This window comes from Dreissena polymorpha, chromosome 10, assembly GCF_020536995.1.
Source record: "Dreissena polymorpha isolate Duluth1 chromosome 10, UMN_Dpol_1.0, whole genome shotgun sequence".
Lineage (NCBI taxonomy): Eukaryota > Metazoa > Mollusca > Bivalvia > Myida > Dreissenidae > Dreissena > Dreissena polymorpha.
In genome coordinates this window covers 53,967,409-53,992,392 of record NC_068364.1, presented here as the reverse complement: position 1 = coordinate 53,992,392, position 24,984 = coordinate 53,967,409, and the positions used below count along the sequence as shown (strand labels likewise).

Genomic DNA, 24,984 nt, shown 5'->3' with positions numbered 1-24,984 from the left:
CTCAGTAAATCCAGGTACGTGTATTAGAGTAAATACACATACCTGGTAAATCAAAGCTTATCCTCTCCACTACTGTACATTTTTTATATAGCACAGCTCCTGTTACAGGGCCCTCAATCTATCAAATCTGCGGCCAAATTTCGGCCGTAGTGCCCCACCTGAAAAGTATACTTTTTTCCCCTTTTGGGGGGAACAATTCCCCGATATAATTTTTTTTTTTTTTTTTTTAAAGATGTGTCTCGTGATTATTATATCTCAATTCTATTAAATTTAATCTTGTCAAACATACTTATACTTATATGTACAAATGTTATAATGAAAGAGTAAGTAAAAAAATCCCCCATAAAGGGAAAAGCCGCGAAAATTCCCCCTCATGAAGGTAGCGACCCGCTTCCCCTAAAATGGATTGAGGGCCCTGTGTTAAATGCTGATAGCTTAAATAATTGTTTCAACGCATTTTAGGAAGATGTCTTGGTGCTTCTTTGTGTTTGTTTAACCAAGAATTCAGATCTACTTATTTAGATAAGTCCAATAGTAGGTAATGTCAAAATCAAACATGAGATCAGGTGTTCAAACACCTAATCCGTGCAGATATCAAAGCTTTGAAGCAAATGGTATAGTTGTAAGTCCAAACACATCATTTGGGTCAACTGAGACAGTGTATCCAGGGCTAAACATTAACGGTTGCCCTAATGTCCCTGGCAAGGAAAAGTTAGGTGCGGGCAAGTTATTTTATAATCTAGTTATCCCCCCGGAAAAGTGCAAAAAAGAACAAATTTTCTAAGTACTTGCCCGGCAGGTGAATGTTGAGCCCTGGTATCCTCTGAACTAGTATAAGGTCAAATTCAAATTCAAAATGATGCCCAAGATGAGGCAACAATGATGTGTGTGTGTTGAAAATATCGAACAAATTGTAGGAAACAGTATTGGGGTTTTACAGAAAATGTCAATGTGGTTTAACATCATATGGACAGACAGACAATCACTATAAGCCTCTAAGCATTAGTAGCTAGATAGCAAGGACATACAATATATAAATGTACTATCAAACTTCCCTTTGGACATACCAGATTAATGAACTCATTGTAGGTGATGTACGAATCCCCGTCCGTGTCTGCCCTTTCAATCAGCATGTCCAGTCTGAAATAAAAATTGTTTCTATGGTAACCTGGTCACCAATATGCTTCAATTCCCCAACTTGAGACAGATGTTTTTATTTGTTTCATTTAAAAAAAAAAAAAAATTCACACATTGGCAGCATAATTTAAAACAAGGTTGACAACTACAAAAAATAACTTAACCATGTACTTTCCCTGTACAATGGAAATTTTTTGCCTTACACCGTTTACTACTGATATAACTGCACACAAGATGTTTGTGAAAGATTGTATGCCAACAGACTTGCAACAAAGTAATTCCTGTTACAATGACTGTAGATCTCTTTATTTGAAAATCTTCAAGGGTCATCTTTCCTAAAGACTAACAAGCCTACTAATTTATATGATGCTAAGTATTCTCTAGATATTGTGTGGGAATTAGTTTCATGATAGCACATGTGACCTTGACCTATGACCTTATTTAAGAAGGAATCTTAGAATCCACCCAAATAACCTTGACCTTCAACTTGTTGACCTCAAAATCAATATCAGTCATTATTTCCTGTAAAACCAAGATGTGTTTGTGAAACACTATGTCCCCCCATATTTTTGTCATTTGACCTTGAAGGATGACCTTGACCTTTCACCACTCAAAATGTGCAGCTCCATGAGATACACATGCATGCCAAATATCAAGTTGCTATCTTAAATATTGAAAAAGTTATGGCAAATGTTAAAGTTTTCGGACGGACGCACACACAGACTGACAGTTCAACTGCTATATGCCACCCTACTGGTGCCTGTCCTCTGGGATTTGCTTGATGATCCCCGTCTTACCTGTCCTCTGGGATTTGCTTGATGATCCCCGTCTTACCTGTCCTCTGGGATTTGCTTGATGATCCCCGTCTTACCTGTCCTCTGGGATTTGCTTGATGATCCCGGTCTTACCTGTCCTCTGGGATTTGCTTGATGATCCCGGTCTCATCCAGTTCATCCTGTAGCTCACTGATGAGCACACCCTGGTTACCATGCTGCAGAATAAAGTGGGGGAATATATGGTAACAGTTTCCATGGTGACACAAACTTTACAACAGTTTATATAAATAATTTAGACATTTTCTATGAGATATATATATATATATATTTTCTTTTTTGTGTAAAGGTGTTTTCCCATGTTAAATCATTTAATGATAGCATAGTATTTTAAGCTAAAGATGCTACTCATTTAAGTGAATTCAAATCATTTCAGATAGCAAATAATATCATTATGAATGTATTATTGCAGATTTCATTTGATACACTTATAGCTGCATGGCAGTCAATTCAGGCACATTAAGTCTGAGTCAGCAATCATAACTGGTGTCATTAAGTAAAACTGTGAAAAAAAACACTTTAAGAGATTAATTTTAGTGAGCTGTATATATAAGGGACGTCAATTTCATATTAACTTACAATTAAATATCTGCTTAGTATTACAGCACAATGTAGAATTGAAGGGTCAATTTTCAATTCAGCACACAATATACCCTTATAGTAAATTCCCAATTTACTTCACTTTGCATATAATTAATCTTCATAAAAATATTTGAAATTGTATACTAGCAAATAAGCTTCTTTTAAGGTCATTCGTAACCATTCACAGTGGCCCTTGCGAGGATTTCAAACTTTCATGCTTAAAGCACTATATCATGCGCTTTAACATTTACAGTTTACATTATATGAATTGTACCACTTGTGGTAGAGCATTTGCCATTTAAAAAAAGGCAATCCCTGGGTTTAAATGCCAATGAAGGCAGCCACTGAGGCGTTAGCTTAGAAATATGAGGCAAAAAATGTTATTTTAAGCATATCAAGGCTGTAAGTTAACCTACTCACACCTTTACCAGGGTAGGCTCGTTTCATTTATTATACTCAGTCTCTTGTTAGTGACAGATTACTGCACAAATTGAGTCTATGTATGGGGAGATCACAGGTGGTAAGCATGTGGCTATGATATTAATTAGTGAAAACATCATTTCGAATTATAAATTATCAAATTATATCGAAAAATCAGCTTTTCTGAAAAAAACATTATATATACATATATATCAATTGTGAAGCGATTTTCACGAACTCAGTCTTATTCAAACAGAAATGAATTTCCTTTCTGGACATGTACATATCTTGCAAGATTTTTACAAATGCTGGGTCAAATTTTAAGACAAGAGGGCTTACAGGCCCAAAGTTGCTCACCTGAGAAATAACAAAGACCTATCAATATACAGTTCATAAACTTTCAAAAGTTAATCATAGTTAAAACAAGGTTTCGAAAACAATTATACACTTTCATGTCTAAACTTGGTCAACGGGTTTGTGTTCAGTATGAGGCAAATGCCTGTATAAAGCACTAGGATAAACAAACACCCGTGATCACTATAATTAAATCCATTCAATTCACTTCACTGAACAAATAATTAAGAACTCACTTTCATTGTATTATTCACTTAAGTCTAATGTAAGACACTTTCAGAAAACAAACAGTTTAAATCCATTTCTTCGGCTTTGATTAATCACTTATAACTTGCGTTAATCACAACACACTAAGTACTTTAATATCAAGATTAGCTGAGATTTGTCATGTAATAAATTCACTATGTTCACTCATCACTTATTAAAACACTAACTTGTTGTTGCATAAATTCACTAAGTCCTGTTCTTTATAAAATCACAAACTCAATATTTTCACTTAGAGAAAAACATACTACTTCACTTTGCCTTAGTAATCACTTAACTAATAATTGCACTTAGTTAAAAGAACTAAACTAACTCCACTAACTTAACATTCCCAGTTAGTGAAACACAGTAAATCATTAATTCAAAATTTTCATTTAGAGAAAAAGAAGACTAAGTCACTTTTACTTGGTGAAATTTCAACTTAGAACATTTTAAACTCACCTCCATGATTAAACTAACAGTTGCTACATTAAACAGGTCTGGCAGATTAGTAATTCACTAACCCCAATCTTTCAATTAGTGGACTAACTCTTTCAACTTAGAGCCAGGGGTCTGGCATTAGTCTTTCACATGTATACCCAGATGTTTTGGTTGATTAGTTCTTATGGGAAAGGTCAACAATGAGCCAGTCCCCTGATTCTGAAGTGTAGCAGGCATAGTAACATAGGTAAACATCCAATCAAATGAGAGCACTGCTATTCTTAGCATCCAGGTATAGATAAGCACTGATCAAAGATCATCACTGACCACTGATGTAAACTATCTGCACTTACAGGGAGTTTAAAGCATTTATTTCATTTCTTAAGAATTATCATACAATGAAAATATACCTGATCCATCATTAATGAATTAATAAGTTATTAATTATCATCAATGAATTTAAAAGTTATTAAAAATTGTAATTTAAAGAATTATTATTGTAAGAATAAAAACCAAGTAAACAATTACAAGATAGGCGTTACAAATACATATAAAGAAAACTGCCCCCCCTACCCACGTCCCCCGTTAAGTCTAACTTAATCTAAAGAACACAATTTATGGAGAGTGGAAAACTCCAGTTACTCAAATGTAAAAAATAAGAAGAATTTACAAAAGTTATTTCAATCAAAAGAGTCTTTATAATTAAGAAAATGCCAAATAACAAGGTTGCCATGGAAACAGTTTCATAGCACAGTAGTCTGCTTAATACACCAAAACACAGTAGGATAACTTGGCTTATCAGTAAAGATTGAAGATAAGGCTCTACAGTGCATTAGTACATGTACATTCATTTTATTACCGGTAGATAGGTTTATTAAATTGCATGCAAACTACTGTCTTTATGTACACCACATTTTATTAAAGAAGTTCCAGGTTTATACAGGGAGTTTACTATTACTTACCTATTAGAAAGTATGTACAGGTTATCTTTCTGTAACATTATGGCTTATCACAACTAGACTCTTTACACTATATACATATAGAGAAAACTACCTGCCCCTTGGCAGCCGTGTTTTTCAAGCAAAGGTTACCATTTCTGAACTCAACCAAGATATCAAATCATTCTAGAGTGTTAACAAGGTTTTACTTAACCCACATAAGGAAAATTGCCCCGCCCCCTGGCGGCCATGTTTTTCAACCAACCGGCATCATTTTCGAACTCGTCCAAGATATTATTGGGATGAATCTTTTGACCAAGTTTTATGAGGATCAGACAATAAATGTGGCCTCTAGAGTGTTAACAAGATTTTGCTATAGCCACATTAAGCCATATAAGGAAAACCATTTTCTAACTTATCCAAGATATCATTGAAACCAATCTTCTGACCAAATTTCATAAAGATTGGACAATAAATGTAGCCTCTAGAGAGTGATCAAGGCAAATGTTGATGTCGCACAACAGCGACGGACAACGGACGACGGACAAAAGGCGATCACAAAAGCTCACCATGAGCACATTGTGCTCAGGTAAGCTAAAAAACACAATACACAACTTTTGTGTCTTGGTTGAATTGGTTGAAATAAATATTTATCACATGCTATACCCCGTTTCCCATGATATACAATGATTACATATATTTTATTTTACACATGTGTAATACAACATTTTTTAAGCATTTTCATTGGCTTAGTTTGCGTTTGCGTTTCTTGACCAATCGCATTTTGTTATTTTGCTGAAATGACATTGCAACGTCAAATCACAAAATGTAAACAACATTCGGGATATATCATTATGTTTGCGTAAATATGTATTTTATTTGCTCATTTAAAAGCATGTGATAAAAAAGATCTGACACTCGTTGTATATCATACCATATTTTATTAAACTTGTCCAGGAAATTTGTTAGTAAGCGTCGGCCTTAACAAAATTCCTGAACTTGTTTAATATAATATGGTATGATATGACAACTCATGCCAGATCCTATAGGTATGAGAAACTGTATAGAAACCATAAATTAAATAACACAGAAAGTGTTGTCCCTGATTATCTTCTAAACACTAAACGGACTCATTTTTGACATTCCTTTCCATAAAGTCATGAAGCCCAAATTGCGAAACATGTGTCTCATGATATGTTATCTACCAAAGTGAGATTCATAAGCTAAATAATTTTTAAAATACATAGCAAGTTGGTGGACATGCTTTTCAACAAAATGGAACCATTTTCCAACTGGTCCCAGATCGCATTACAACAAAAATGGTTCTGACCAAGTTTCATGCATAATAGACTAAAAAATGTGAGTTCTGGAGTTTAACTTAATGACCACATGAGCAAAACTGCCATGCCTCCTGGTGGCCATGATTTCAATCAAACAGGAACCATTTTTGAATTCAGACAAAATATAATTATTTTAAAAAAATCTGAGTTTCATGAATATTGGACTATGAATGCGACTACTAGAGGGTTAACAAGGATTTACTATAAAAATATGAGGAAAGCTTTCCAGTCCCTGCCCATTGGCAGCCAGGTTTTTCAACCAACCGGAACCATTTTCGAACTCAATTGAGATATCATTAGAACAAATATTTTGACCAACTTTCATTCTCAGGATTGGACTATACATGTGACTTTAAGAGTTTTATAGAAACTTTTTGTTTAATTTGACTTGGTGACATAATTGTTTACCTCATGCGACCAAGTTTGCAACTCATCCAAGATATCATTGAGAAAAATGTTCTGACCAAGTTTTATGAAGATTGGACAACAAATGTAGCCTCTAGAATCAGCGTCACAGCCACGCTGAAGCTTGGCTCAAATTTGCAGAGCAATTTTGAGATTACAAGGAAAAAAAGGAAAATTTATTTCAAAGAATAAAATCTATATAAGAAATTGAGGCAATTTAATGAATTTTAGGCACTATGATATTCACAAACAATAATTATTTTTTGTTAACTTTAATGATACTAAACGGTCATATGTAGGGGGGCATGCCCCTGGACCCCCCCCCCCCCTAGAATGACCTGAAATACTGCCTTGGCTAAAATTTGGGTCTCGCTAGGCCACTGCTAGAATATTAACAATGTAAATTATAATGACGCAAAATGCACAGCAAAAATTGACAAAAAGTGTTCTACTAGGCTCACAATGACCATGCTGTGCTCAGATAAGCTTATATATGAGTTGCGTTCTGAGAAAACTGGGCTTAATGCATGTGCGTAAAGTGTCGACCCAGATTAGCCTGTGCAGTCCGCACAGACTAATCAGGGACGACACTCCGCTTAAATTAGATTTTCGGTAAAAAGGGACTTCCTTGAAACTAAAAATACCATCAAAGCGGAAAGTGTCGTCCCTGATTAGCCTGTGCGGACTGCACAGGCTAATCTGGGATGACACTTTATGCATAGGCATTATGCCCAGTTTTCTCAGAACACGACTCATATAATGCCTAGTATTGTATGTTGTTTATAAGTTTTCATTATAAACGATTGTTTACCGGTACTATCCATCTCTACACCTGAAGTCATTTTCATGCAGTAAAACACAATCCCAAGTTCAAATTAAAATGTCAATACAAAAGGAAAACAAATATAAATCCAGTAATCCTATTTTGCAGTGGATTTAACAACAGTGTGTATTGGAACAAAAGGCCATAGGCGACTGATTGGACTTATACCCAAAATTTTCAATCCATTCCTGTATAGGTTCTGTGTGTACATTAAAGAATACAATGTACATACAAGTTACTTCAAACTGTAAAAGTCTATTATAACACATTTTTCCCCCCTTTTTTATCAATTTTTTTGCTTTTTATCTTAAAGCCAGTCGCTTTAAGACTGGGAAAAAAGCATCAAAAAGAATTATAAAAAATACAATATTAATCAAATTAAAGATTATTCCAAGTTTGTGTCAGTTAATTAAACACATCTTTGTTAAATTAACCCTTTGCATGCTGGGAAATTTTTGCTATTGTGAAACATCCCCATTTTCTGTGGTAATTTAAAGCAAAAACAAACACTGGTTTGCTTTAACTTATGACTGGCAAAGAGATTGGTTTGTTTTGATTATTAATCAGTGAAGGGTTTGTACTTTCATATTATGTTATTATTAGCAATGCTGATCTAAAAATAAAAGACTATTTTAAAACCATTCATCAGCTGATAAATAATGAGCAAGAGACACACATACATTAAGTTTCGAACGTTTAAACTGGTTTTTAAACAAGCCACTCCGACCTAATATTCGCGCATCTCATGGCACAAAACTGGTATATATTATAATGACTGCATCAACAAGTCTCTTAAAAAATAATATGTTAAGCTGTTTTTGAAGCAATGCACCATTTTGTGTTAATGTGAACAGGCATTTCTCGGATTTACACACACACTCACACATACACACATTATTCAAACATATAGCAAAGTTTTTTTTCTGTAAAATTATATGAATGCAGGTTATCATGAGATCCAGGGACTTATAAGTGTTTGTATAGGTGCCTGTGGGATCTTAGAAGTATAAAGAATTACAAAAACAATACTTACTTTATCAAACACTGGTCTAAATTGCTGTATGCCCCAGGCAAGGTATGAAACAGAAAACAAGACTGTTTGACCTTAAGGCTTTACATACCAGCTAAGTATATATCTGATCAGTAAAATGGAGAGGTTTTATACCACTATTTAATTATTTATCACACTACAGGTGATGAAATATTAACAGCACAAGAGGTGGTGGATATATTAGCCTATATTCCTGTATATTAAGCCACTTAAGAGTTAAATTGAGTCATCTCAAGTCTTATCAGAAATATATCATAAAATCAAAGATAGGGTGTGGGCGTGGATCCGAATTGATGACACTAAAGGAAAGGATATATAACAACAAAGGTTTAAATTTGAATAAATATATAATCAATAACTGAAACATTTAATTATTGGGTAGAAAATGTGTATGTTATTGTAATTTTGCAAGCTTAAATCAAACATAATGGAGATTTAAAACAAATTGCTGATTGATGAAGACTGTTTGATCAAATCATGATAAACATGTTAAAAGCCTACAATTTTAAATGATTTTATTTGACTTAATAATGTTATAGCTTAGTAATATGTGATTTAGACTAAGTTTTGCAATAAATTAGCACACTTAAATATTGCACGATCATAGGCGCTCGATGTCAATGTTTTTATTTTTTATTTATTGTTTTTTTTAATGATTATTTTGTTTTTACATAGTTACCCGTTGTTTATTATAATGCATACACATGTATACTAAATCAATAAAAATCTTCCGACAAAACGTCTTCTTTAAAAAAAAGTTTTACTATTTACATATATATTAAGAACATAGTCGAACTTTTCTTTAAGAAGACGTTTTGTCGGAAGATTTTTATTGATTTAGTATGTGTATGCATTATAATAAACAACGGGTAACTAAAAAAAATTTAAAAAAAAAATAAAGAAATAAAACATTGACATCGAGCGCCTATGTGCACAATCAAGATATTATTGCAGTGTAATGTACATCAACACATTTAATATTACTCCATAATTATATGTATATAAAATTAGCACTACATAAGTGAAGGCCTAGCTAAATTAGTAAATACTGGAAAAAACTGACAATGAATATATAGATTTTCCTCATGTATTAATTTAATTAGATCGACGGTGAACTAGATCTAATATGAATCATTGCTTCTCTTTACTAAACCCCAAGTCTTACATCTTCAAGGTCACGCCGAAATCTGGCCTCTTCTTCTACAGTCCTGAGCTCGATATCTCGTGTACTTCTAGCACTTCCGTATTCGCGACCGCTTCTACCAGCCATTTCACCACTTTTGCTGTACCGCGTTTCTCACTAAATCCAAACGCAAACTACGCTTGTTTTAATAGCCTTATTCGTGCGCTCTAGTTTTGTCACATAAACAGCATTTTCATAACTCCAACTACTTCGTTTGCCGTACGCCCACTATACAGTAATATATTGGTGTAAATCGGTTGATCAGTGGTGTGTATACCATGCTACTGTGTCACAAAAAGTAAAGTCACGGTTGGTGAAAGTACCTGTATGGCTATTTATAGATCAAACGCATAGAATATTTCACTGTATACAAGCGTCGAGCCGAAACGCGCTTAATCAGAGTGGCTTAATCACCTATCACGGCAATCGTGATACATCGGCTATCTCGGATAAAAGGTTGTCAGTCTATTGTTATGTGGCTGTATACGATGCGCGTTGAACTAGCGCCAAACTTTTTACCGAAACTTTGATATTAAGAGCACTATTAACGTTCATTTGTGTTGCATTTTAACCTATTATCCATGTAATTTACTTTTCCATTATTATTTAATCACCCTATCATCCGATTTTTAAGATGAAATTACGGTGTTTACAAAACCAACCAAACCGAAAGTGAAACTAGATGCATTACGTTTCGCGATGTAAACATTAAATATTTGTTCAGTTTGAGGAAGCGAATCGATAATAGACGGTGGAATATGTATGCAATACAGACTATCATTGCCGATTGTAGTACTGGCTAAAAAATACCTTTTATGACAGGTCATGTATAGAACGTTAATCAAAATAGTGACCATAAATCACTACACATGTCTGGGTTGATCATTAATATAATTAATGCACGTTTCTGATCTAATTGCCTGTATCTAGTTGTAATTACCATGATATTGATAAAATAAAAACGTTTTTTTCATAAATTAACATTACATGTTTATGCCCCCCTTCGAAGAAGAGGGGGTATATTGCTTTGCTCATGTCGGTCGGTCGGTCGGTCGGTAGGTCGGTCGGTCGGTATGTCGGTCCGTCCACCAGGTGGTTGTCGTATGATAACTCAAGAACGCATATGCCTAGGATCATGAAACTTCATGGGTAGATTGATCATGACTTGCAGATGACCCCTATTGATTTTGAGGTCACTAGGTCAAAGGTCAAGGTCACGGTGACCCGAAATAGTAAAATGGTTTCCGGATGATTACTCAAGAATGCATACGCCTAGGATCATAAAACTTCATGGGTAGATTGATCATGACTTGCAGATTACCGCTATTGATTTTGAGGTCACTAGGTCAAAGGTCAAGGTCACCGTGATCCGAAATAGTAAAATGGTTTCCAGATGATAACTCAAGAATGCATACGCCTAGGATCATGAAACTTCATGGGTAGATTGATCATGACTCGCAGATGACCCCTATTGATTTTGAGGTCACTAGGTCAAAGGTCAAGGTCACGGTGACCCGAAATAGTAAAATGGTTTCCGGATGATAACTCAAGAACGCATACGCCTAGGATCATGAAACTTCATGGGTAGATTGATCAAGACTCGCAGATGACCCTTATTGATTTTGAGGTCACAAGGTCAAAGGTCAAGGTCATTGTGACCCGAAATAGTAAAATGATTTTCGGATGATAACTCAAGAACGCTTTTGCCTAGGATCATGACACTTCATAGGTACATTGATCGTGACTCGCAGATGACCCCTATTGATTTTCAGGTCACTAGTTTATTCCGTTTTCACACTGTCCAGTAAAGAGACTTACAAATTGAATTTTTGACACATGTTCATTCATAATGATGCATAAGCCTTTGCTTCTGTGCCAGTAAATACTATGTTTATGGAAATGACGTGAGAATTCAACATTTAAAAAACCAATGTAATATGATATGTAATATTATATGGCAACAGGACAGTTGTGATTTGCTGGGTCAATTCTATTTAGCTTGACCATCCAAGCGGTTGATAGCTTTGACAAACTGGTGGTCTGAAACATTGAGAAAATGTCACGATTCACTGACAATAAATCAAACATGTAATTCTTGCTACGCAACTTGCATTTAATTTTGTCAATTCAAATTATACATAAAAATATAATTAATTTTTAATCTGCTTGTTAATTGAAAAACAGCAACACAGTTTGTATGTATAAAACAATGTTAATACATAAATAGGATCAAGCATATTAAAATATCAACTTAGATTTAGTTTCCTTTACTGTACAGGATTTGTAAAGTTAGGTTAATATTTGTGTATTGAACAAAAATAACAACAGTGTAAAGAAAAGTTAATTTGGGGATGTTCTATCCAAACCCTGAGAGTTCAGATTTCCTCAAATGCCAAGTAAAGATTTTAAATTTCAACCCACTCCTCTGAATAGTTTTCAGAGGCACATATAATTAACTTTTGAGCTTAGTGTTTCATTTGTACATGCATTACTGTATTAACTCCAAATCAACTAGTACAAGTGGTAGGCCAGTATTACATGGACTGGTGTTCACTGTTTACACAGTTTCACAACCCCATCTGATACTGGTCAGTATCTTGGCAAGTGGCCAAAGTTGGGAGTGGAATTAATGGTCTATTACATAACTGTCTTCTGTGTGTGGAAAACACATGATACTGGTCATGTGGTCAAGTTGCACTTGAATACATTTGCCCAATACACAACACTAGCCTTGGCTATTTTTAATCAGATTGCATTGCTATCTATGGTGGTCATTGACTAGGGGAGTTAACTGCTATAAATAACATGTTTCATTACCATTAATAAATAAAACATTACAAATTGTGTGCACGTTTCACATATTGTCAAATAAGTCAAAATGTGTGAAAGGAATCCAAAAAATCAAAGACTCAATCATATAATGGGTATAATTGATTAGTATAGGTCCTGATTGGTTTTTGCACTTTTAATTGGATACATTTCACAGGTCATTGACATACAGTGACAAAAAACATATTCACACAATGGCTGTCACTACAACGGAGAGCCCATATGGGGGGCATGCATGTTTAACAAACAGCCCTTGTTTATTTTTATCATTTAGGTAATATATAATTGTATCATTATCATTATTAAATATTCTGAAAATAATCTAAAATATCATGATTACTTTAAAGTAGAATTTTTAAAATTTTCTCATTATTTTTAATGAATTTCCACATTTGCTTGATTCAAAATAAAATGTATTAATAAGGGTTTCAGTTGTTAATTTTTATCCAATTTTTAGTTCGATTAAATTTAAAGTACTAACTACATACATGTATGTGAAATGCTATTGAGTTCGTTTCCTGGGCCTTGAACCAGTACTTGGGTGTCTCTTGGAGATTTCTTAAGAATGCTCCCACACTGGGGATCAAACCAGTGACCTCCAGATCATTAGGTGGACACCACATCCATTACACATCAGCGACCTTTAATTAGTAAATTACTTTAGTATTGCAGCATTATATGATATAATGTTGCTACATATTTTTGGAAAATGATTAATGTGCAGTACTAAATAAATCTAAATGCATACAATTTTAATTGTGTATATTGTGTGATTATTAGTTACAAATTCACTTTTTACAGGTATACTGGATTATGAAAGACTGATAAACATAAAATTGACAACTCATCTCCCCAACGATACTTTGTGTGGCTCATTCTCAGAACAAACCCATAGTCAATGAGAAAACTACAGTGTAAAAAGACCACTTGATTGTGACAATTGTGGCTGACCAAGCAAATGTTATCATTTAAAATAAAGAAAACTTCCAGTTCAATATACATTTTATACCAATTATGACATTGACCAACACAGAAAATAATTATAAGGTTGATTTTCCCAAAATTGACTGTTACAATTGGATACTGTTTTAAGCTTCACTCTACTTTGAAAATAAAAGTCCTAAATGATGTAATAGAAACATACATATTTAATTTTTAGTTTTACAAGTATATATATATATATATATATATATATATATATATATATATATATATATCTATATATATATATATATATATATATATATATATATATATATATATATATATATATTATATATTTTTATTTATATATATATATATAGTATATATATATCTATATATATATATATATATCTATCTCTATATATACATCTATTATTATAATCTTTTTATCGATGGTCAATCAATTTAAGTTTATCTATTATATATATATATATATATATATATATATATATATATATATATATATATATATATATATATATATATACATACACATTATATACATGTGTATGCTTTGATTTTTTTCTATTGAAGCCAAATTAATATCCCATTAGATAGATAGATAATATTACAGCAGTATTCCTAGTTTGTCTGCAAGAACTGCAGAAATCATGGATTATTATTTTACTGAGTCAGCCTTAATCTTTATATTATAATTGTTAAAACAGATTAAGATGTGCATAATACAATTGAGGATGCATCAAGATTAAACAAGAGCACCGCCTTGCGGGTGCAGACCGCTCATCTATTTCTTTTTAAAGGTGAAGGGACTCTAATTTTTCAATCACAAAGGAGGGAGGGGTGGAGTGAAGAGGGGTGTATAGTGTGGACATTTATTACATTATTTTCCAAATATGCGAACAAAAATGCAAAAAAAAAATTTCGGGGGGGGGGGGGGGGATTCTTGGGTGCGATGGTTGGACGGTAGTTCAAGCATAAAATAATAAAAATAAATATTTGTGTTTGTTTTAACTGTTTCAAAAAAAAAAATTGGGTGGGGGGGTGGGGTGGGTATAGTGTGAGGGTGAGGGTGTGGTGGTCATTTGTGAGATGATCTTCACAAAAAAAAAATTAGGGGGGGGATTCGGGTGGGGGGGACGGGGGATGGGGGGAGGGATTCTTGGGTGCGATGGTTGGACTGTATTTCAAACATAAAATATTTAAAAAAATATTGGTGTTTTTTAATCGTTTAAAAAAAAATATTGGGGGGGGGGGTGGGGGTGGGGGGGGTATAGTGTGAGGGTGTGGTGGTCATTTGTGAGATGATAAAAAAAAAAGAAAAAAAAAATTTAGGGGGGGGGGGCGATTCGGGGGGGGGGGATTCGGGGGGGGGGGGGGAGGGAGGGCACGGGGGATGGTTTGGGTGGAGTCTATTGTGGTATGTCAGGTAAGAGTAGTTTTGTCAAAGTATCAATCAAATCTAATCATAAATAAAGAAGTTATGGCAATTTTAGCAGAATTTAATAATTTGACGTAGAGAGTCAAGGTCATTCAAAGGTCAAGGTAAAATTCAACTTGCCAGGTACAGTAACCTCATGATAGCATGAAAGTATTTGAAGTTTGAAAGCAATAGCCTTGATACTTAAGAAGTAAAGGATCGAAACACAAAATTTAACCATATATTCAAAGTTACTAAGTCAAAAAAGGGCCATAATTCCGTAAAAATGACAAGCAGAGTTATGCAACTTGTCCTTTTACTGTACCCTTATGATAGTTTGCGAGTGTTCCAAGTATGAAAGCAATATCTATGATACTTTAGGGGTAAAGTGGACCAAAACACAAAACTTTACCAAATTTTTAATTTTCTAAGTATAAAGGGCCCATAATTCTGTCCAAATGCAAGTCAGAGTAACATACCTTTGCCTGCACAGTCCCCTTATGATAGTTAATAAGTGTTGCTAGTATGAAAGCAATAGCTTTGATACTGTAGGAATAAAGTGGACCTAAACACAAAACTTAAACAAATTTTCAATTTTCTAAGTATAAAAAGGGCACATAATTCTGTCAAAATGCCAGTCAGAGTTACATTACTTTGCCTGCACAGTCCCCTTATGATAGTTAGTAAGTGTTGCAAGTATGAAAGCAATAGCTTTGATAGTTACGGAATAAAATGGACCTAAACACAAAACTTAACCAAAAATTTAAATTTTCTAAGTAAAAAAAGGGCACATTATTCCGTCAAAATGCACGCCAGAGTTATCTAACTTTGCCTGCCCAGTCCCATCATGATAGTAAGTAGGTGTACCAAGTTTGAATGCAATAGCATTGAAACTTTCTGAGAAAAGTGGACCTAAACGCAAAACTTAACCAAAATTTTCAATTTTCTAAGTATAAAAAGGGCACATATTCTGTCAAAATGCACGCCAGAGTTATCTAACTTTGCCTGCCCAGTCCTCTCATGATAGTAAGTAAGTGTACCAAGTTTGAATGCAATAGCATTGATACTTTGAGAAAAGTGGACCTAAACGCAAAACTTAACCAAAATTTTCAATTTTCTAAGTATAAAAAGGGCACATAATTCTGTCAAAATGCACGCCAGAGTTATCTAACTTTGCCTGCCCAGTCCTCTCATGATAGTTAGTAAGTGTACCAAGTTTGAATGCAATAGCATTGATACTTTCTGAGAAAAGTGGACCTAAACGCAAAACTTAACCGGACGCCAACGCCGACGCCAACGCCGACGCAGACGCCGACGCCAAGGTGATGACAATAGCTCATAATTTTTTTTAAAAAAATAGATGAGCTAAAAATGGTACATGTATAAATTAATAAAGAATCAATAACAATCAGAAACTGCATTTTTTTTTCAGTATTGTATGAAAGGATTTGAAGTAATTATGTGTTTTTGAAATATGATTTATGTGAATTTGAATAAATATATGAAATTTAGTGATTTTCTCAGACAAAACTGTTATTAGCATACCAAAGTATTCAGAATGTATTATTGTAATATTCATTCGAATTTTTTAGTACAAAAAGCACTTTTCCCTGGCATTTGTATTTATAGTAATTGCATATTTTATTATTCTGACAGCATTTATAAACTGTGTTCATGCAAGCGTGAACACGGTTTCATTTTTTGAGTATTTAAACAAGAGGGCCATGATGGCCCTGTATCGCTCCACTGCTGAAAAAAAGGCTGAAACAAATTTCTCTGCATGTGCAAATACTTAAATATAGGCCCTATTTAAGCACATGTACACTTTTGTGACCTTCTGGGCTGGGTCAAATTTAACCCCAGGGGCATAATTTGAGCAAACTTTGTTGAGGACAACTATATCTCACTTCATACAAAATGTGGTAGCCCTAGGTCCTAGAATTAAGGACAAAAATATTTTTAAAGTTTTCACAAAATAAGCAAGATATAAGCGTATATAATGTTCAATTTTGTGACCCGCGGGTCAAGATCAAATTTGACCCAAAGGGCATAATTTGAACAAACTTGGTAGAGGACTATACGATGTTATTGCATACCAAATTTGGTAGCCATAGTCCGAATGGTTTTCGACAAGAAGATTTTTAAAGATTTCACAAAATAGGCGCTTTATAAGCGTTTATTCAGTTTTGTGACCTCCTGGGGCAGGGGTCAAAGTTGACCCCAGAGGCATTATTTGAACAAATTTGGTAGAGGTTTATTAGATGTCACTACATACCAAATTTGGTAGCCCTAGGCCCAATGGTTATGGACAACAAGATTTTTAAAGTTTTCACAAAATAGGCCCCATATAAGCGTATGTTCAGTTTTGTGACCCCGGGCAGGGTCAAATTTGACCCAAGGGGCATAATTTGAACAAACTTGGTAGAGAACTATTACATGTCACTACATACCAAATTTGGTAGCCCTATGCCTTATGGTTAAGGACAAGAAGAGTTTTGAAATTTTCACAAAATAGGCACTATATAAGCATAAAATTGATTTTGTGGCCCCCGGGGCAGGGTCAAATTTGACCCCTGGGGCATAATTTGAACAAACTAAGTAGAGGACTATACAATGTCACTACATACCAAATTTTGTAGCCCTAGGCCTAATGGTTATGGACAAGAATTTTTTTTAAGTTTTCACAAAATAGGCATTATATAAGCATATGTTCAATTTTGTGACCCCCGGGGCAGGGTCAAATTTGACCATAGGGATTAAATTTGAACAAATTTGGTAGAGGACTATTAGATGTCACTATATACCAGAGTTGATAGCCCTCGGCCGGATGGTTATGGAAAAGAAGATTTTTGAAGTTTTCACAAAATAGGCCTTATATAAGCATATGTTCAATTTTGTGACCCTCGGGGCAGGGTCAAACTTGATCCCAGGGGCATAATTTGAAAAAAACTTGGTAGAGGACTTTAAGATGCCACTACATACCAAATTTGGTAGCCCTAGGCCAAATGGTTATGGACGAGAAGATTTGTAAAGTTTTCACAAAATATACCCTATATAAGCATATGTTCAATTTTGTGACCCCCGGGGCAGGGTCAAATTTGACCCCAGGAGCATAATTTGAACAACTTTGGTAGAGGACTATTTGATGTCTCTACATACCAAATTTGATAGCCCTAGGCCCAATGGTTATGGACGGGAGATTTTGAAAGTTTTCACAAAATAGGCCTTATATAAGCAAATTTTCAATTTTGTGACCCCCCGGGCAGAGTCAAATTCGACCACAGGGGCAAAATTTGAACAAATTTGAAAGAGGTTCACCCCAGGAACATTCCTAAGAAATTTCATCAGAATTGGACCAGTAGTTTAGGAGAAGATGTTTAAAGGAAAAGTTAATGCACGGACGCACGATGGACACAGGACCTTTGGCCAGTGGAGCTAAAACTCAAATTAAACATTTAGTTTTGATGTAAATTCAGTTTTTATATGCAAGTGTCTATTTCACTTATAAATTAAAACAGCATATTATACATTATTGAATAGATTATTCCAAGCTTGATGTCATATTTCAACTTTGCATAGTGTAGTTAATTGAACATTGTATTGAACTGTATGGGCAGCTATATTTTTTAATTTATGTATGTTGTATTATACAAAATGCATTATTTCTACCACAAGTAGACCATATAAGGCCTACTGCTACTAAATAGGCACTGGTATGAATTTGACACTGTTTTTGATGCTCATACAAAACTTTGATTATTACTTCACTTTAGTATATTAAATATTTTCAAGTTTTAGTTCAACATTTTTTGCAAAAGAGTGTCTTAATGCATTTGAAAATATACTTAAAACAAACTAAAAATGCATTTTAACATACCTTTTTCCTGGTAAAGTGTATTTGGGATGATAAAAAATACACTTGAAGAGTATTAATGCTGGAAAAATGCAGAAAAAAAACCATTTGTTTCTGTTAGAAGTGTGTCTTGTCTGCATTTTTAAGTGTATTAAATGCACATCAAATGCAGATAAATACAATGCCAATACTGTTACATGTATTGTAATAGACATAAAATGCACTTGTTCTTGTAATTAAATGCTTTAGGGAATTGAAATAACCTTTTTTAACGTTTTAACAATTACTAATACCTTTTTATATAAATTTTCTTTTGAAATGTGACACTTAATTGATTTTTGCACCACTAGTAAGAGATATAATTTGTGCTCATAATGATTTATCATTAGACTATATCATATCATTTGTTGTATGAAAATTACCCGTAAAATTCATGTGAAAGCTCAAGAGATCAATAGCAGCGTGCTATACCCTGCTCCTTTTTACATGACTTGATGGTATTTAGTCCCCAATTCTACATGGCCAAGGGCAAATTAATGTGCAGATTTGACAAATAAATCATAACTGGGATCCAATAGGCAGACTTTCATATTACTTGTATTTAATTTAAATCATGATCTGAATTGCTCTTTGGCAAATCTTCGTTGGTCACAGTATTCAACTGAATTTTGTTCACGTTGTAGTGATTATATTTTTAATATTTATCAGACAACATCTTTCTTCAAAAGTTTAACATGATTGCTTGGTTAATTTAGAAACAAGATCAATGCATCATAACATAAAATGAAAAATGTGTAATAGTAAAAATGGCAGCAAAAAAGCACTAGATTATCTGCCTTAAATCTGAGACGTTATGTTGATGTATTGGAATTTCTCATAAATAATGTGTTCCATAGTTGTATAATTGTATAGTCGCATGCATGAGTGTTGTCAATGTCACAATACCAATTAAAGCCTATAATTTACTAAAACAATTTGAAGTTTGATGTGTTTTTTTTTCAAGATCTGTTATATATAATTATATATATATATATATAATTATATATAACAGATCTATATAACTATATCTATATCTATATCTTTATCTATATCTATATCTTTTCAACAATATATATATTGTTGAAAAGTTAACATGCAATAAGTTTACTGTAATTAAGTGACAAATAGTTTTACTGATTTGGTTGGATGCATATATGCAGATATATCATGGCTTGTGCAGAGGACAGTAGCAAAAACAAGAGCTGTCTCCGTAGGATGACATACGCCCCTGGTAAACGCTTTGATAGAAGTTATGAGCATTTTTCAAAACCTAAACGCCGACCCTAAGTTCAAGGTCAAAGGGGTCAAAATTTGTGTGTGTATGGGAAGGCCTTGTCCATATGCACATGCATACCAAATATGAATGTTACATCTGAAGCGACATAGAAGTTATGAGCATTTTTTCGAAACCTAAATGCAAAGTGTGACGGATAGACAGACGGACAGTGCGATCACTATATGCCCTCCTTTGGGAACATAAAAATGTGTTTCACATTGTTTTGGTAAATTAGTAATGTAGTTAAAAGAACAGAATCATCAATTATAAAGTTATTGATTATAAAGTGTTGCTGGCATATTTGATGCATTCATCTAGCTATAAGAAGGTCCCTGTTTTATCCCCACTGGCACTGAGCGAGGGTTCTCAAAGTCTTTAAACAATATGAATAAGTACATATAGGGTCGAGAAAGCCTTGTTGATATGGGGGCTAAACACCTGAAATCAAAGCGACCCAGGTTAAAGGCCGAGGCCAAATAAATAAACCAGAGGCCGCATGAGCCTGCTATACTCTGAACAAGTATTGTTTCTTCTCATAAAACTGGCTTAAGTGTCTTACTAAGCTTTAGACTTTGAGTTTCAGTGCAATCTATATAAAATAAATTGGTTAAATTAAATAATAATTTGTAAAAAATAAACATTCTGCACAAATTCAATTATTTACTTTACCTGTGTGCATGAATCATTTCAGTCTTGATGGTTAGTGAACTATGTCAAAAGCATCATAGCTATGAAACACTTGTATTTTGAATATTGCAATGTTCCACAGAAATGATGCTGATGATAATTCTACACGATCATGACATGAAAAATGATGAATTATTAGATATATTTCTAAATTCCATTTCCACCAACAATTCGGTTATTCCACTTCCAGTTCATATGCTTCGTAAATAACACTATTCCACTCAACAACAGTGACACATGTACTCAATTTTTCAACTTTTCGCAATTAAAATTGTTTTCTACTGTTATTGTTGTTGTTGTACTTTTGAAAGTAGTTCGAAAGATGGCGACTATTAACCCAGAGATTGATTTATGAAATAAATCGTCTGCTGATCCAGAGTGCTATCACGGGTGTGTAACTGTCACAAAGTGAAGTACCAACATTTAATTTAAACGTTATGATATGACACAATGCATTTTATAATTTATAAAATTTGATTTTGCCTAGGGATATGCAACTCGGAAATTATCTGGTATTTTTCGATTGGATAACCGAATAAGAAGTTATAAAATTAAGTTTGCACGGTTCTTTACAAATGAGTTTTTGTTGAATGTATTCGCTATTGCTGACAAAACCCCTTAAGCATAAAGGCTGCATTGTGGCTGCAAATATCTTCTAAAGACATATGGACAGTATTCTTACTTCAAACTAATGCAGTTCGAGTGTCTTGTTATCAATAACATTATGTTCATGAGTATGTTCCGAGACCCAAATTGTTCTTTGAAGGCTCTGTACTAAGTGTACGAGGTTCAATTTTGAGCTAAAACAGTATTAAGTGTTCTTTGAATTTCCGATATGATTCATTATTGCCGGGTCAGTTTTTAATAGCGACTATGTTATTTAATGTGCCCAGGGTATTGACGAATCGCACCAGACTCTTAGTCGCAAAGACGGTTATACATCCAAGATACTGAGGTAATGAATGTACGAGACCATACATAAGATAACAAGACAGGCTTGGGGAATTGCTCAAAGTGTTTGTAAAATATCATCATCATCATCATCATCATCATCATCATCATCATCATCATCATCATCATCATCATCATCATCATCATCATCATCATCATCATCATCATCATCATCATCATCTGCATCTGCATCTGCATCATCCTCTGCATCATCATCTGCATCTGCATCATCGTCGTCGTCATCATCGTCACCATCGTCATCATCGTCATCATCGTCATCATCGTTATCGTCGTCGTATAATTTTTTGTTCACAACGATTTAATTTTTTTCTATAGATATTATATGCGTGTCAGCTATTTATGTGAGTGAGCTGTTATATATTTAATCATTTTAATGTACTTATTTACTGCTATAAACATGTTTAAAACAAATGTATAATATATGTTATTTTAATCATATTCTTTTAATAGAAATATAATTAGTGTCGGTGCAAATGTCAAATATAGCAAAATAAATGACACAGATAAATGTGGTGACATATGTCCAAGAGGGAGGTCTTCATATAAGGTAATTTTGTATGAAGTTATTTTGCAATTTATATAAATATTTGAGTAATAAGTCACGAGTAAAAAATTGTACTATAAGTTCCACCCAACTTTATTTGACGCAAAAACGGTTATTAATTTCTTCCAGGAACCTAGTGAGTCTCCGTATTTAAGTGTCAATAATTAATTTCTCAATTAAGTCATTTCCAGGATAGCGCGTGATTTTTATTTACAAGTTTTAACCGTAGAATTGTTGAAATCAACAGAAGTTGTGACAGCAAAATTTTAGAAGATTTAAGAAGCTGGTCCCCGCAAAATTGAATAGGAATCTTTGTTACAAATATATATTTGTTTTCTGTATAATGCAAAATTATTAACCTGGCACTCTAATCCGTATACAATCGATACTTATTTATAGATATTTGATACTAAATGATTGTTTTGTAACCTTTGTCATCATTATTAATGTCTATAATTGTAATAGATATCATAACAAAATGTTGAAGCCTACTTATTGTAGGTTGAAATCCCAGTCCAATAACCTTTGTCGACAATTATATAAATGGCTGGAAAAACAATTTGATTAACTTTAATAAATACATAATCTTATAAAAAGAAAATACATTTTAGATGATAATAAAGGCATGTTATGTAATCTTCCGAAAATGACTGAAATCAAAGGACACACTTCGACTCTTGCCGAAGACTAATGAGTCACTGGTTAATAACTTTGCATTATACCACGATTTATATCAAGAACACATTGTGCACAGCATTTTCGACAGAGTTAGTTGCCTTTTTGTTATATGCCCATACAACCATTTTCGGATACCCTCAAGGATATTCCAGCAAAAAATATCAGCTATGCTCAAGTCATGATAATATTTTGTTGTTGAATGATAAGAAAATAAATCATTGTTACAAAGCAATGAAGCGTTCTTTTGTAGTTTACCAACACTTTATAGCATCTGTTCTGCTCCACTTAAATAACTTTCCACAATGTTTTAATTATGTCAGACTTGACACTAAGAATGTCTTATTCTTAAACAGTTGTTATAATGAATTTAAAACGTTATAACATATGATCAGAAGGATATGGAAACGTATATGGTACACCCTGATACTGTGATGATGTCAACATTCTATGACGGCATGATATGAAAAAGGTGTCTTGTCGTCAAAAATAACTCATCATGTCGACCAAAACAACGAAGGCAAGTCATTTTCAAAAGAGCATGACGCCTAACATTATGTTGATTTGTCGACATAAGATATGTTGTCAAGACGTAAACAATCCGCATGTTGGAATAAGAGCCTAAATCTCTGACAATATTTTATCCTTTAGCCGTTTTGTAAATTTATCTATTTCTGTGTTGTTTACTGTATGATGACATATATCTTGATGACTTGCAAGTAATAAAATGTTGACATGGCGATATAACTGAAGGAGTCGATATAATTTATGTGGACAAATGGTGTTGTTTAAAAATTATGGAATCGTATATGGTACCCAAATAATATGGTCATGCCGGATTAGTTTATATCGACTTACTGTGAAATAACTTGGTATGTCGTCATAGTTTTGGGTTTCAAAATCTGTGTTAGGGTTTCAAAAAATGCTCATAACTTCTAAGTCACTTCAGATATAACCTTCATATTTGGTAAGCATGTGTATATGGACAAGACCTTACCATACGCACACAATGTTTGACCCCTTTTACCTTGACCTTGAACTGAGGGTCCGCGTTTAGGTTTCAAAATCAGCGTAAAGGTTTCGAAAAATGCTCATTACTTCTATCAAAGCATTTTTTCGGGGGCATATGTCATCATATGGAGACAGCTCTTCTTTATTCAACTTTAACCATTTCTATAACTCTCAAAACATTTAAATGAAAGTACAAAACACTGTTATTCAGGTCAATGTAATTATTCTGATTCGATGCGTTATTGCCCATAATGTTTGTATGTCTGCACTCAGCAGTCACTAATTGAATTTGTAAAAAAAATAATGAAGTAACAAGATGCGCGTATGGTCACATATGTATATATGAAAATGCATACGTACGTACGTACGTACTAATTGAATTTGTATTAAAAAATATAGAAGTACCAAGATGCGCGTACGGTAACATATGTATATATGTAAATACGTACGTACGCATGCATGCATACATACATACATACATACATGCATGCATGCACGCACGCACGCACGCACGTACGCACGCACGCACGCACACACACACACACACAAACACACGCACACGCGCACACACACACACACGCACGCACGCACGCTCGCACGCACGCACGCACGCACACACACACACACACACCCTCACACACAACACACACACACACACACACACACACACACCACACACACACACACACACACACACACACACACACACACACACAGCACAACACACACACACACACACACACACACACACACACACACACACACACACACACACACACACACACACACACACACACACACACACACACACACACACACACACACACACACACACACACACACACACACACACACACACACACACACACACACACACCACACACACACACACACACACACACACCACACACACACACACACACACACACACACACCACACACACACACACACACACACACACACCACACACACACACACACACACA

The 24,984-nt window shown here is 34.1% G+C and overlaps 1 protein-coding gene across 2 annotated transcripts in view; it reads right to left on the bottom strand.

The window, feature by feature from the left end:
• The window catches only part of LOC127848074 (rhomboid-related protein 2-like), a 60,086-nt gene extending 49,910 nt beyond the window's left edge, over window positions 1-10,176 (bottom strand). Inside the window, exons 1-4 of one of the 2 annotated variants that reach the window (XM_052380368.1) lie at window positions 9,733-10,176; window positions 8,550-8,573; window positions 2,046-2,128; window positions 1,068-1,140 (exon numbers count right to left, since the gene is read on the bottom strand). In XM_052380368.1, coding sequence (XP_052236328.1) covers window positions 1,068-1,140; window positions 2,046-2,128; window positions 8,550-8,573; window positions 9,733-9,837 — 285 coding nt within the window. In that variant the 5' untranslated portion in view covers window positions 9,838-10,176. The remainder of the gene's footprint in view (window positions 1-1,067; window positions 1,141-2,045; window positions 2,129-8,549; window positions 8,574-9,732) is intronic. The other variant, XM_052380367.1, reaches the window with a different exon arrangement.
• Window positions 10,177-24,984: the final 14,808 nt, after the last annotated feature.